A 12,913-nucleotide genomic window follows, 5' to 3' on the forward strand; every position below is an offset into this window, starting at 1 on the left:
AGACTTTCCTTGGTTATGGAATTTTTCAGGTTAGGTTACTTGCTCCAATTTAAAAGCTGTCAAAATTTACAAAATCAATTTATACTCTGCTATTAATAGCTATGTTGACTTTAATACAAACTACTAATTTATTAATGAATCCAATGTACAATTGATTAACTTACTGCAACATTTTATAGCAATATTTAAAGCCCATTGGATTCTAAATTGAATTTCAGGGCAGTTAATATTAATTGCTATTACACTACTACTTTCGTCCTGACGGGATTTAAAAACACGATTATAAAATACAGAATAGATCTTTTCTAGCTAATAAAGCCATACTAGCGCAATTTAATCCTGGAAGAAAAATAGTCTTTCTGTTGGTTATGATTATATCCTTTATTCAATCACATTTGGACGTTACATTCAATTTTAAAATAAGTTACGTAAAAACAGATTTTAATACAAATGTTGCTGAAGAAACGTCAAAACTATTAATTGACTTTATAAAAGGTAAACTAAATTTAACAATGTCAAACGCTAAAAATATAAGAACCATGAGATATGGAAAAACATTAGATGCTGTATTTAGAAGATATTTAGCAACATTTTATTCCAGAATTTTTTCATTGTGTTTTAAAAATTCTTTGCAGTTTTACATTCATAGTCATCTTGATACAGTCATCTGGATAGTGTTGAATTGACTTAACATGTTGCAGAGGCATATTACTTTCACTGTGGCATAAACAAGAAATATTACGAATAATATTAATAATTAAACACAAGACTATTTTTATCTTTCTTTGGGATCATTAGCAGTTTTGATATACATCCTCAGAATTACTCAACTAACAAAAAAAGTAATAAATAAATCCGACTGAGATCAACCTCCTCTAAGTACCGAACTTTGTTGAACCATCAATGAGACAGACACACAAATATAATATATCTTATATACATCATAAACAATAATAATACTGGCCTCACAATTAACAGACAGCTATTCTAACAACTGTATGCACTGAACAACAAAAGCACAGATACTTCTGTCATGGAACAACAAAAGCACTAGCCAATTATTTATAATGATATGGTAGTCAAAGAAATAATTACAAAGCAAATTTTGGCATTACACAAGTATGCTTCTATTTGTAAAATAATGCATTTTAAATCAATAGTTTTAGACATCCTTCAGGTTGCTGAGTTGCATTTTTAACATTTCTATTTGATAAACAGTGTTTCATCAGAAAATATTACTATCTATTTTTGTATCAGAACATCTTTAATAAGATACTGTACAAGGCACAGACAGACTTCAATGTTACATAGTGTAAATTTTAAATGCACATTAATTCATACATGGATATACTTAAGTTATAGTATACTGACTATCATAAATTAGGTTAATTAACCTAACGTAATCGGTAATTTTTCATTTTAACACTTAACTAAAACAAGTATTTAATTAATTATTCTGTCATATACAATATTATACAAACATAAGAATAATATAATATATACTGTAATTAATTTACAACAACATGACAAATATATACTATGGTATTAAAAGACAGATATCACAGTAACTATTACAATTTTTTACGTTGCTAAAACATTTATAGCCACAATTATTTCATGGATACTGATTCTACATGTTAAGTTCAAAACAAATACATTTACAATGTTCTCTATATTATTTTCATTTGTTTTTAATTTTGAAACTATATTTAAATTTATTAATTATAATAATAATAATGGACAAGCAGAAATGTGAGTTAATATTTGATAAATTTACAAAATAGGTTCAAAAAGAAACTTAAAGTTGGGCTTAAACAGCAGATGGCCACAATAAGCTAATCAAGTTTTTATAAACACATGTCTAATTAATTGATACTCAAATAACGCATTTGAATAATTCTTAAAGAAAGAATAATTTATTTTTAACAGTATAAAGCACACTTTAAAATCACTTAGTACAACTACTGCAAGGTCCAGCTTTGCTTAACACATTTTATAAATTAATTATTGTAATTAAAAAATTACAGAATTTAGCAAAAGTAAAGAATTTGTAAAGGATAGTGATTTTCTGCCTTTTAAATACAATAATGACAGTAATACAACATAGAAAATTACAAATATCAATATAAACTATAATAATATACATTTAAAACAAAAACAAATCTTAAAACTTTAACAAAACCATTTTCTTCAGCAAATCAAATAACATACAAAAGGTATAGTAACAGTAATGGAAAATCACTAAAAACATTAAAACTTACTCTCTTATCTATGACAAATGCTAAGATTGTTGACCACTCTTCAGCTTCCATATTATTCCTACAAACATTTATTAATATATTATTATTAATAGTGGATGATGGCGAACCAGCTTTATTGATGACCATTTTGATTTTTGTGCCATAAGAACAGTGTAAACTTTAAACCATTTTACTAATTTTTGTATTCCGTTTCGTATTTTTTGTGGTGTATCTCATTTTAATGCATCATTCATATACATACTACAAACTACTGTATTGCTGGTTATTTTTCAAATGATCTCAAAGTTTCTTTAAATAAAATGCTAAATTACAAAACACTACATATTTGACAAAATCCTTCAAAGGTATTTGGATGTTTACTCGTATAAGCTATATCTTCAAATTAAAAGTCTTGTGAAATTTCACAACTTAAATAAAGAAGATGCCAAACAATAGTTAAAGGAATGACATTGTTCATATGTAAAAAATTCAAAATCATTTGGTTACAGATGGCTCTTAAAGGAAGAAATTGTACAGCCCATTTTTATCATTATGGAACAGCCATACCACAATGGGTTTCAGTTCCAAGTGTTAATCAATGGACTAACAACTAAAAGTAACTTCCAAACCAACACCAATGGCCGGACAGATGGACGGAAAATGTGAGCGGGAAAAGTTGGAGCTGATATATGGTCATTATCCAAGAAGGAAACCCTCATTGTTGCCTGACGCAATAACTGATATACCTGATATACCGACTAGACAAGGCTATAGATAGACGATAATCTTTTTATACAATCTATCTATAATACAATGCATTAGTTTGCCATAATCCGAACAATAGTAATGTGTTTTAAACCTTTAAGAATTAGATTGATTTTGCACTGAATACCATTTTGACACCAAATCTAAAGTTGGTTGATGGTTGTAACTAATAAACATTATCATACAAAATTCTTCTGGACTGTTTTCGAAGATGTTGTTAGGGAGGTGCTGAGATCAGCATGTAAGTCCAGTTATCACGTTAATAGCACCATTGCTCAGTCTTGCAGAGTTGTAAATTTTCAGAAGAGCTGCAATGAAGGCACAAAGCACAATCCAGGCACATGGTAGTCAGAGCCTTCACTAATTTGTTCCTATTAAAGTGTGATGTTATATCCAACATCTGGTCTACAGCAGATAAGGGAACTGTTCCTCTCCAACACTGGACTCTTCACTGGAAGGGGGTGTGTCCAGCTGTGGTAATCCCAGGTCTAGGTACTCCTGCACAGTTTAGAACTCTCTTTTACTTTCCATCAAAAAGTAAAGAACAATATACCTTATCATAGTAAAATTCATTCATTATGTAGCTAAAGGAGGTTTGAGGCAACAACCAGGATACATGGAATATTAACTATTATATTAGTAAGCTAATAATATTATTGGTTAAACTCTTAGACTTTTTTCATTAATGTGGCAAAAATTGGTCTTTTTAGTTTTCAACTATAATGGATCTTTATGACTTTTAAAGAACAAAAACTTTGGGATAAAAATGACCCCATCACGGTAGTTAAGTTACAAGTCCCACAATGGTAATTAAGGGTTAACGTTTTTAATGTTTTTTAACCCTTTTACACGGTTTGACGCTATATGGACTTATGGCTTCATTATGTAGTTTGGCGTCCATATAATAGATGATATTAAACTATTATGTGGTTCTATATTGTGGCCAATTCTTGAATTATCCAACGTATCTATAAGAGAACATTGTAGACAGAATAAGGCATTTGTGTTTTTCACTCTGATAGTTTTGATTTTCTCAATGTTGTTAATATCCAACTGGCTTCTGTCAGATAATTGTAGCTATTGCAGCATGAGTAAAGTTTTATTTTACCAGGTGAAGTTAGGGCCAAGAAGCCCCCTTTCCTGGGGACCTGGAGATTGGCTTTTGTTCTCTTAGGACAAGAAGCTTGTGAATTGCACCTAAACCTATAAAGACCTTTGCGCTGCATCCAAAGTGACAGGATATTCTGGATGGGTAAGGTTAGGGGTAGGGGCCACCTCCTATCAAGATCCACAAGGAACAATTTAGGGAATTAATCTCAAGTCATGTCCCTTCGATAGAAGGGGAGGCCAACTCTGAACCAGCCTCTCCAGTCAAAGTAGGCAGGGGATGGCACACTCTTATGTTGAGGCTAGTAAGAACTTGTGACAATTAGGTAACAAACCCATTCAACTCCAACAGTAATTTCTCACAGTAGACTAGACCTATCAAATTACCCTTGCACCCCAGAATTTCGACATTTGCGGTTAGTAATGTGCTGCTCCTTGACATCTATAAGGTTACCCAGATTTAAGTGACACATCAGTTTTTGCTGTGCCCAGTGGTAGGTTCAACTAGAAGGTATAAACCAACCAGAAGTGATCCCTGCTGGATTGACCAACCGCTTATAGGTGACATCCGAACCACCACGAATGGCTGGGCAGGCGGTTCGGTTACAAGGACAGGATCGCTCAGCGGTCACCTATTCAAGCAGCAGCCATGCTCAATGTTGCTTGATTCGGTTATCTCACAACAACCGTTATACCTACTACACTGCGCCATTGGCAAAGAAGTCATGGAAGTATTGAAAGGAACAACATTTATTTTACTCCAGGTACGTCAGACAAAATAGGGTCAGTTCTAAACAAAAAGACAATTAAAAATAAGATAATTAAAAAGAAAATAAGTTTTATAACCTAGATTGAAAATATATTGATTTTTTCTTCTAGCTAGCACGAAGTTAATGTTAATAATCAGCTACTTTGGATTAATTGGCTACAGGATAGTAATGCTCAAGTGTTTCACAATATTTGTGGATAGGAAGTACGTTGTTTTTAATTTTTTGTTGGGTGGGAAACTTACTAACTAATTTAGTACAGTTTGGGACACTAGTACTCTACATTTTGATTTTATGAACGGTTTCTGGCTCAAAATATTTTACAATTATTGGTACACTTGATAGTACTGTATTGAAGTTTCCAATAACTGTCTGGAAGCAAGTTACACATAGCTGTGGTACTCCTAGGATGAGCCAAAACTTGTATACTATCTTCACAATAAAAAGAGAGTTGTATGACCTAGCGGATGAACACACCCCAGATGAAAATTTGGGTTTTGTGGCAGAAAGTAAGGCATTAAATTTGAGTTGGATGAGAACACCTGAGCATTCTTAGGTATTATGAACCAAGTCAAAGAATGCTAAACAGATTTAGTAATTCGGTAGGCCCAGTAAAACTTTGTCAAGCATTTGATACGCTGTTGTAATTATATTCTCAACAGGGATGGTTTAACACATAGCTTGAGTGATCAACTAATACAACATGTAACACACCAAGAACACAAACTTACCTCATTTGCTGTAATGGTCAGTATCCTGTCCAAGTCCTCCACCAGTTCACTGAACATAGGCCTTTCATTGGGCTGATAGCTCCAGCAGTCTCGCATCAGCATGTAACTGTAACAGATCAAACAGTATCCTGTGGTGAAATCTGCATGGAGTGCTCAAGTTGTTCAAACTATTCTATACATTTTGCAATATGGCTAATAAATGAAGATGCATTAATTGCATAAACCAAAACATGTGTAATCCCAAAAAAATTAGGAACATATTTTTACAGACAGTAATATTGAGATTGGTTTTTAAAACAGAGGTTACATGATATTTCACCTGATATTACGAGGAAAAGGAACAAATATATTATTAAGAAAGGTTTTAGAAGTATCATTTGGACTCAGACTCTACACATTCAATGTTTTGCCTGCTTATGAGTCTGTTATATAGAAAGAATTCTGACCCATATACAGAGAGAGGTAGTCCATCATCCGCTGAATCGAGAAACCTACCATCTTCGTTTCTACTAAAACCTCCATATTTCAACCCAAAGGAATCGAAAAAAAGTTTCAACATCCAAATACCCAAAAATGGCACTTTTGGGATGTAGGGGTAATTTTTGAAGGATTTTCAAATATACAGGTATATACCTAATTTTAAATATTTTTAACATATTTTGCTTCTTGTATAACAGGGTGGTCTAAAATGTTAAAGCTAAACGATTTCATAGTTTTTTTTTTACTGTTATCTCATTAAAAATGTTAGTGTATCTAAATTTTTACTTAATGTTATCAAAGAAATACTTTTTTCTAAAAATATGTACAGTTGTCACTTTTCAGCACATGTCAAATTTTTTTTTAATAGTTCAATTTAGGATATTTCTAACTTGTAAAACCTAAAAAAATCAAATAGCAAAATATGAATTTCATTACACCTCTCAAAAGCTCTCTTAAAAACTAAGTTTGGCTTTATCTTGGATGGTTGAGAAACGATGCTAAAATTACTAATTTTCATAACATTTTGTTTCATTACAAAGTAAAAACTCCTGTATTACATGTAGGTTCTTAGTAAATTAATTTTTTTAAATTGTGTTTACCTTTTTTTAAACTTTATATCCTTTATATGCTGTAATTTAAGTAATTATTATTCCTAAAAATGTCTTGGTTCTAAGTATTTCGTCCAACAATTATTTATTCAACTATCCTTCTTTACAGATGTAAATGCGCAAATACAGATGTATTAATATGTATTCACTAGAAGCAGGTCAGCTAATAGTACATATAATTTAGTGAAAAAAGGAAACAAGGCTTTGGTATTTAGTTTTTACAGTACTTACGTAAGGCACTAGTCAAAGAATCCAATAAGAGAGTACAGTATTGACAAGAAATCTCATTGATGCCTTTTATCAAGACAAAAATCGAGTTCTTTCAACAAACACCTTAAGGCATTAAGATCATAAAAAAAGAAACAGCTTATAATCAACTCTATGAATCATCAATCTTTGGATATATTGGCATGAAAAAACATATTTTTCCAAGCAAAGATTGAATGGCTTAAAAATAATGAATATATATATATATATAATAAAAATAACTAAACCATTTTACTGCAATGGTTAACCCTTTGAACCCCAGGCGACGAAATATCGTCGCCGAGAAGATATGCGAAGATCCCCGCGGCGACGATGTATCGTCGCCAATGAAGTTGCGAGAATCCCCGGGCGACGTAATATCGTCGCCATGGATATGCGTTTAATACATATTTATTTGAAATCGTAAAATACTTATTTTATGAGTATTAATACATATTTATATGTATTTTATTAAAATACAAAATCGTAAGTACCAACAATTTTGACTATTTATTTATTTAGGTAATATCAGTGATTTTTGTGTTGTACGCCTAGAGGTTTTTACAAGTCGCATACTTTTATATAAAAATTCAAAAAAAGTTTATTTTTAGAGATATCAATATAATTTTTTTTGTACATACACAAAACTAAATTTAGAAAAATAAAATGTGGGTGCCCATGGTAAAAATATTTCTTATTTTTTAATTAAAAAATCTTAAAATCAATTTTTTTGCCTAAAAATCTATATACATATATTTTAAAATTATTTTAATGCTGTTAAACATTTTTTTTATACTTCAGACTAATCTTTTTCTGTGTATATAATTTCATTCTGGACATTTTGGTGTGTAATACAAGACAATAGCATAAAAAATAGCAAAAGTATTAATTTTTTACAAACAGTATGCAAAACAGCTGTTTCTGCTCCGGGGATTTCTCGGTAGTTCTTAGGTCAAATGATTTTGGTACGTTTTTTTTCCACCATCAATATTTTGGTCTGGGGTTCAAAGGGTTAAAGTTACCACTATGACACAATACTAACATTTCTAGTGAACAGCAAGGAGGTTTCTCCATCCTGTGGCCACTCCTCAGCAGCTGGAACAGTTTCTCCATGCTAGGCACGGAGGGGTATGGAGTGCCTCCCAGTGTCATGATCTCCCACAACAACACTCCATATGACCATCTACACAGCCATCATTTTGTTTATCATAAAACATAAATAAGCACGAGTTTAAGTAGTTAATTAGTTTGTTTTGGACTGAACCATTTATGGTATATTTTTTTGATTTCAAAGTTCTTTTTTTTAATAAAACCTCATATACTTGATTCAACAAAATATAGTCAAGCAAATTCAAATATTAATATTTCTATAAAGATGGCAAACAGTTTGCAGAGTTTCACTTAAATAAAACCAGGATGAACATATAGTGAATTAATAAATATAACAAAATTATATCAAAAACTAAATGAAAAAATTAGTAGATTGCTACAATAAAAATTTTAATAACAATCCATACAGTATTATACAGCAGTTCAGATAAGAGTCTTTATACAAAAAATCAAATGCCCTAAATTTCCTTTGAGCCATCTTGAATAATTTTTCAAACTTGTGGTTTATCCAGAGAAGTTGATTATGTAAAAGACTTTCTAAATTCAGATTCTGAATTGACTAGCACATTTCAAGATACATTTATAATTCAATCTACATCAATCCAATCTTTTACAAGCATGTATCTTTGTTTGTATTAGTTACATAAATCATTAATACGAACATGGTGTACTGAGGTCCATAATTTCAATTAGTTCTGGGGTCCGACGCTAGGGCTGTATCACATAACTTTGCTCATTACCATTTAAATATTTACTACCTGATCTTACATTCGACAGATGGCAGTCTGAATGCTTATTTTCCATGCCTCAATTTATAGCACTGTATAAGTTAAAACCATATATATGCTATAATTCTACTATTTTGGAACTAACACAATTGACAGTTATACTCACACATCAGACTGGGTGGTGTATACTCTGTGGAACAGAGCTTCAGGTGCCATCCACTTGACTGGCAGCCTTCCATCTGTAGTCTTCCTGTAGTAGTCATGGCTGTGGATGTCTCTGGCCAAACCAAAGTCTGCAATCTTTAGGATATAGTTGTCGCTGACCAGCACATTACGAGCTGCCAGGTCTCTGTGGATACACTGCCGACAAACCCATAAACTTCGTATAAAAGAGCAATGTTTGATATGATACTAACACAAAATTTTTATTAGAGTAATTCCATAGAGGAAAATCACTATTGTTGCCTTTAATGAAAAGCCCAGGCAAGTAAAGGAGAAATATATACTGATTAATTTCAACATTAATGTGCGTAGCAGCATTACAAATCATATTTTTCAACCAATTTTCCTCAAACTTTTTGCACTATTTTGGGTTCCTGTAAAAACAAAAAAATATCACAAACTTTTAAAACTTCAAAGAAAAAAAATTTAGTTCTGTATTTTTGTATTTGTAAGCATCAGCCTCTATGGAATAGTGAGTAATTCCATAGAGGGAAATCACTATTGTTGTTGCCTTTAATGAAAAGCCCAGGCAAGTAAAGGAGAAATATATACTGATTAATTTCAACATTAATGTGCGTAGCAGCATTACAAATCATATTTTTCAACCAATTTTCCTCAAACTTTTTGCACTATTTTGGGTTCCTGTAAAAACAAAAAAATATCACAAACTTTTAAAACTTCAAAGAAAAAAAATTTAGTTCTGTATTTTTGTATTTGTAAGCATCAGCCTCTATGGAATAGTGAGTAATTCCATAGAGGAAAATCACTATTGTTGTTGCCTTTAATGAAAAGCCCAGGCAAGTAAAGGAGAAATATATACTGATTAATCTCAACATTAATGTGCGTAGCAGCATTACAAATCATATTTTTTCAACCAATTTTCCTCTCAAACTTTTTGCACTATTTTGGGTTCCTGTAAAAACAAAAAAATATCACAAACTTTTAAAACTTCAAAGAAAAAATATTGAGTTCTGTATTTTTGTATTTGTAAGCATCAGCCTCTATGGAATAGTGAGTAATTCCATAGAGGAAAATCACTATTGTTGTTGCCTTTAATGAAAAGCCCAGGCAAGTAAAGGAGAAATATATACTGATTAATTTCAACATTAATGTGCGTAGCAGCATTACAAATCATATTTTTCAACCAATTTTCCTCAAACTTTTTGCACTATTTTGGGTTCCTGTAAAAACAAAAAAATATCACAAACTTTTAAAACTTCAAAGAAAAAAAATTGAGTTCTGTATTTTTGTATTTGTAAGCATCAGCCTCTTAAATAAATCAAAACAGAAACACCTGTTGGAGAAGTAAAAAATTAACTAACTTAGATTTCAACAAGCTGCTCATGAACCACAGGCCAACAAACCTTGGCAGTTTACATGGAAGGTTATATAATTTTGAATTTGTTTCAGATATATTTTCATACATGTATCTATCGCTTTTTATCTGTAAAACTAATTAGTTGAAGGTTTTGTCTAGAAAGTTAGAAAAAAACAATTGTGTTGCCAAATTGTGTATTATCAGATGTAATGAAAAGTCTTTATGTAAGACAAATTAAAGACTTCTCCTAACCTTAAATACACCTTCTTAATAACATAGTACTGAGTAGTAGAGTTATAGCCATCAAAATAATTATAATTAATATAAGTTTACAAATGTAATTTCTTCAAATCACTTCTGAACCTTACTTAATAAATGATTCAAGATAACTAAGGTACAGTATTGAACTAAATATGAATTATGTTTTAACTAGTAGTTTCCAAGTAATTTTAAAAATAAATTTGGTTAGCACTTGAACGAATTAACAATTTTTATTACCCTTCTGGACGCCAGGTACTCCATGCCTCTAGCAACCTGAAAGGCGAATGATACCAGGTCCTTCTGTGTTAATGTGTTGCGGTCTTTGACATTGGATCCAATGGCTGGTTCATAGCCAGATGAGGGTCGGTGTTGCCGCAAGAAATCTCGCAGGTTTCCATGAGGTGCAAACTCCACAATAACAAACAACGGGCCATCCTGCGTACAGCAGCCCAGCAGATTGATAATGTTGCGATGTTTTCCAATCATCTTCATCATCTCCATCTCCGATACCAAGTCCATCATCTCAGTATCAGTGTGACCCTCTGTGCACAGGATTTGAATTAAAATTATAGACATGTACAAAATACATTTTACTAATCATCTGCTTATTAAACCAAATTAATGAGGATGGAGATATCTTATCAAGTTTGCCATAAAAGTTGAAAATAAAAGGTGTTTATCAATAATTGTGAATGCAATGGCAACAAGGACATTAGCCAGGAGTGCAAGACCAAAACGCTGAATAAAACCATTGTACAGCCTAGAATATTAAATTAATTATTGGATACTTTAATCAATTGTCACATCTAAATATTGCATAAGTATAACTCCAATGTAGAAAAATCACTATAGCTGCGAGCCAATATAGAAACTTAACTTATATAAGAGCTTATTTTTGCACCCCTCCGTATCTAACTCCTCCATTCACACTTCCATTTTTTCCATCTCTCCATTTTTTCCATCCATCATAGTTTTTTCATTGAATACAATTTTTAATTTTTTATAATAAATATCCACTCTATTATGACCACTACACTTCCAAAATTCCTAAGCACTTATAGTTTTAATACACTTATATGGTTTTAATACAGATAATTTTTTTAAGTTTAGGGCCATTTTTAACAACTCATATTCTATGCGAAGTGGACTGCCTATCTACCACTGACGAATATTATGTATTAATGATAAAGGATGTTTGGCAAATGTGGACCAATTTTATTTTACTACCCAGAAACTGTACATATAACATCTTATTGAAGTTCATGAAACTACGAGGCATGTTTTTTAAGTAAGGTCCATTTGAACATAAGTACACAACGAAAGGTTATTTCAAAAACATAAATTAATTTCAAAAGTACATACTTCACTCTACTTTTCGAAATAGTTGCCAAGTTTGTTCAAACACTTATTATACCTCTCAACCAATTTTATAATACCCTCTTCATAGAAATATGCCATCTGTTCCAACAACCAAGAGTTCACTGCCGTTTTCATGTTGTCATCATCATTTTAATGGTTGCCACTGAGGTGTTGTTTGAGGTAGAGAAACAGATGGTAATCACTCGACACAAGATCCAGACTGTAGGGTGGGTTGTCAAAAACTTCCCAGCAAAAACTGTCCAATAAATTGCGGGTCTGATGTGCAGTATGAGGTCTTGCATGATCATGGAAAAATACAATTCCCTTGGTCAGCATGCTGCATCTTTTGTTTTAAATTGCTATACATAGCTTTCTCAGGCTTTGGCAGTATGCTTCTGCATTGATAGTGGTTCCTCGCTGCTTGACGTCAACCAATAAAACACCATGCCAATGTCCAAAAAACCAACATCATGGTTTTGCACTGGGACAGGGTCTGTTTGGCCTTCACCTTTACATATGTGTGTGTATGTATCTCCATTCCATGCTCTGTTGCTTCAATTCAGGCATGATAAGTTAAACCCATATTTCGCTTCCAGTTACAATCTGACTAAAGAACCTGTCACCTTCTTCATGTTAACAAGTCAAAACCTCATTGCACATTCAAATCTTTGATTTTTGTGGTCCTCTGTTAGGAGTTTCGGGACCTAAAGGAGCAAAGTTTCCTAATCTTTAGGTGTTTAGAAACAATGTTGTAAAGCACTGATCTTGACACATCAGGAAATTTGTTTGAGAGACCTGTTATTGTAAAGAGCCTGTTCTCACGAATCCTCGCTTCAACTGAAGCCACCAAATCGTCCATAACCAAAGGACAACTGGAAAGGTCCTCAACATGGATGTTGTCACAGCCATCGTTGAATTGTCGTACCCACTTAAGCACTTTGCTTTCACTCATAACAGTATCATTGTACACT

The 12,913-nt window shown here is 32.1% G+C and overlaps 1 protein-coding gene across 3 annotated transcripts in view; it reads right to left on the reverse strand.

The window, feature by feature from the left end:
* Positions 1 to 323: 323 nt before the first annotated feature.
* LOC124371349 (fibroblast growth factor receptor homolog 1-like) overlaps positions 324 to 12,913 on the reverse strand; it is a 109,573-nt gene continuing 96,983 nt past the window's right edge. For all 3 annotated transcript variants that reach the window (XM_046829689.1, XM_046829692.1, XM_046829681.1), the window contains exons 15-19: positions 10,821 to 11,125; positions 8,949 to 9,142; positions 7,987 to 8,127; positions 5,611 to 5,716; positions 324 to 3,503 (exon numbers count right to left, since the gene is read on the reverse strand). In XM_046829689.1, coding sequence (XP_046685645.1) covers positions 3,411 to 3,503; positions 5,611 to 5,716; positions 7,987 to 8,127; positions 8,949 to 9,142; positions 10,821 to 11,125 — 839 coding nt within the window. In that variant the 3' untranslated portion in view covers positions 324 to 3,410. The remainder of the gene's footprint in view (positions 3,504 to 5,610; positions 5,717 to 7,986; positions 8,128 to 8,948; positions 9,143 to 10,820; positions 11,126 to 12,913) is intronic.

This window comes from Homalodisca vitripennis, chromosome 1, assembly GCF_021130785.1.
Source record: "Homalodisca vitripennis isolate AUS2020 chromosome 1, UT_GWSS_2.1, whole genome shotgun sequence".
NCBI lineage: Eukaryota > Metazoa > Arthropoda > Insecta > Hemiptera > Cicadellidae > Homalodisca > Homalodisca vitripennis.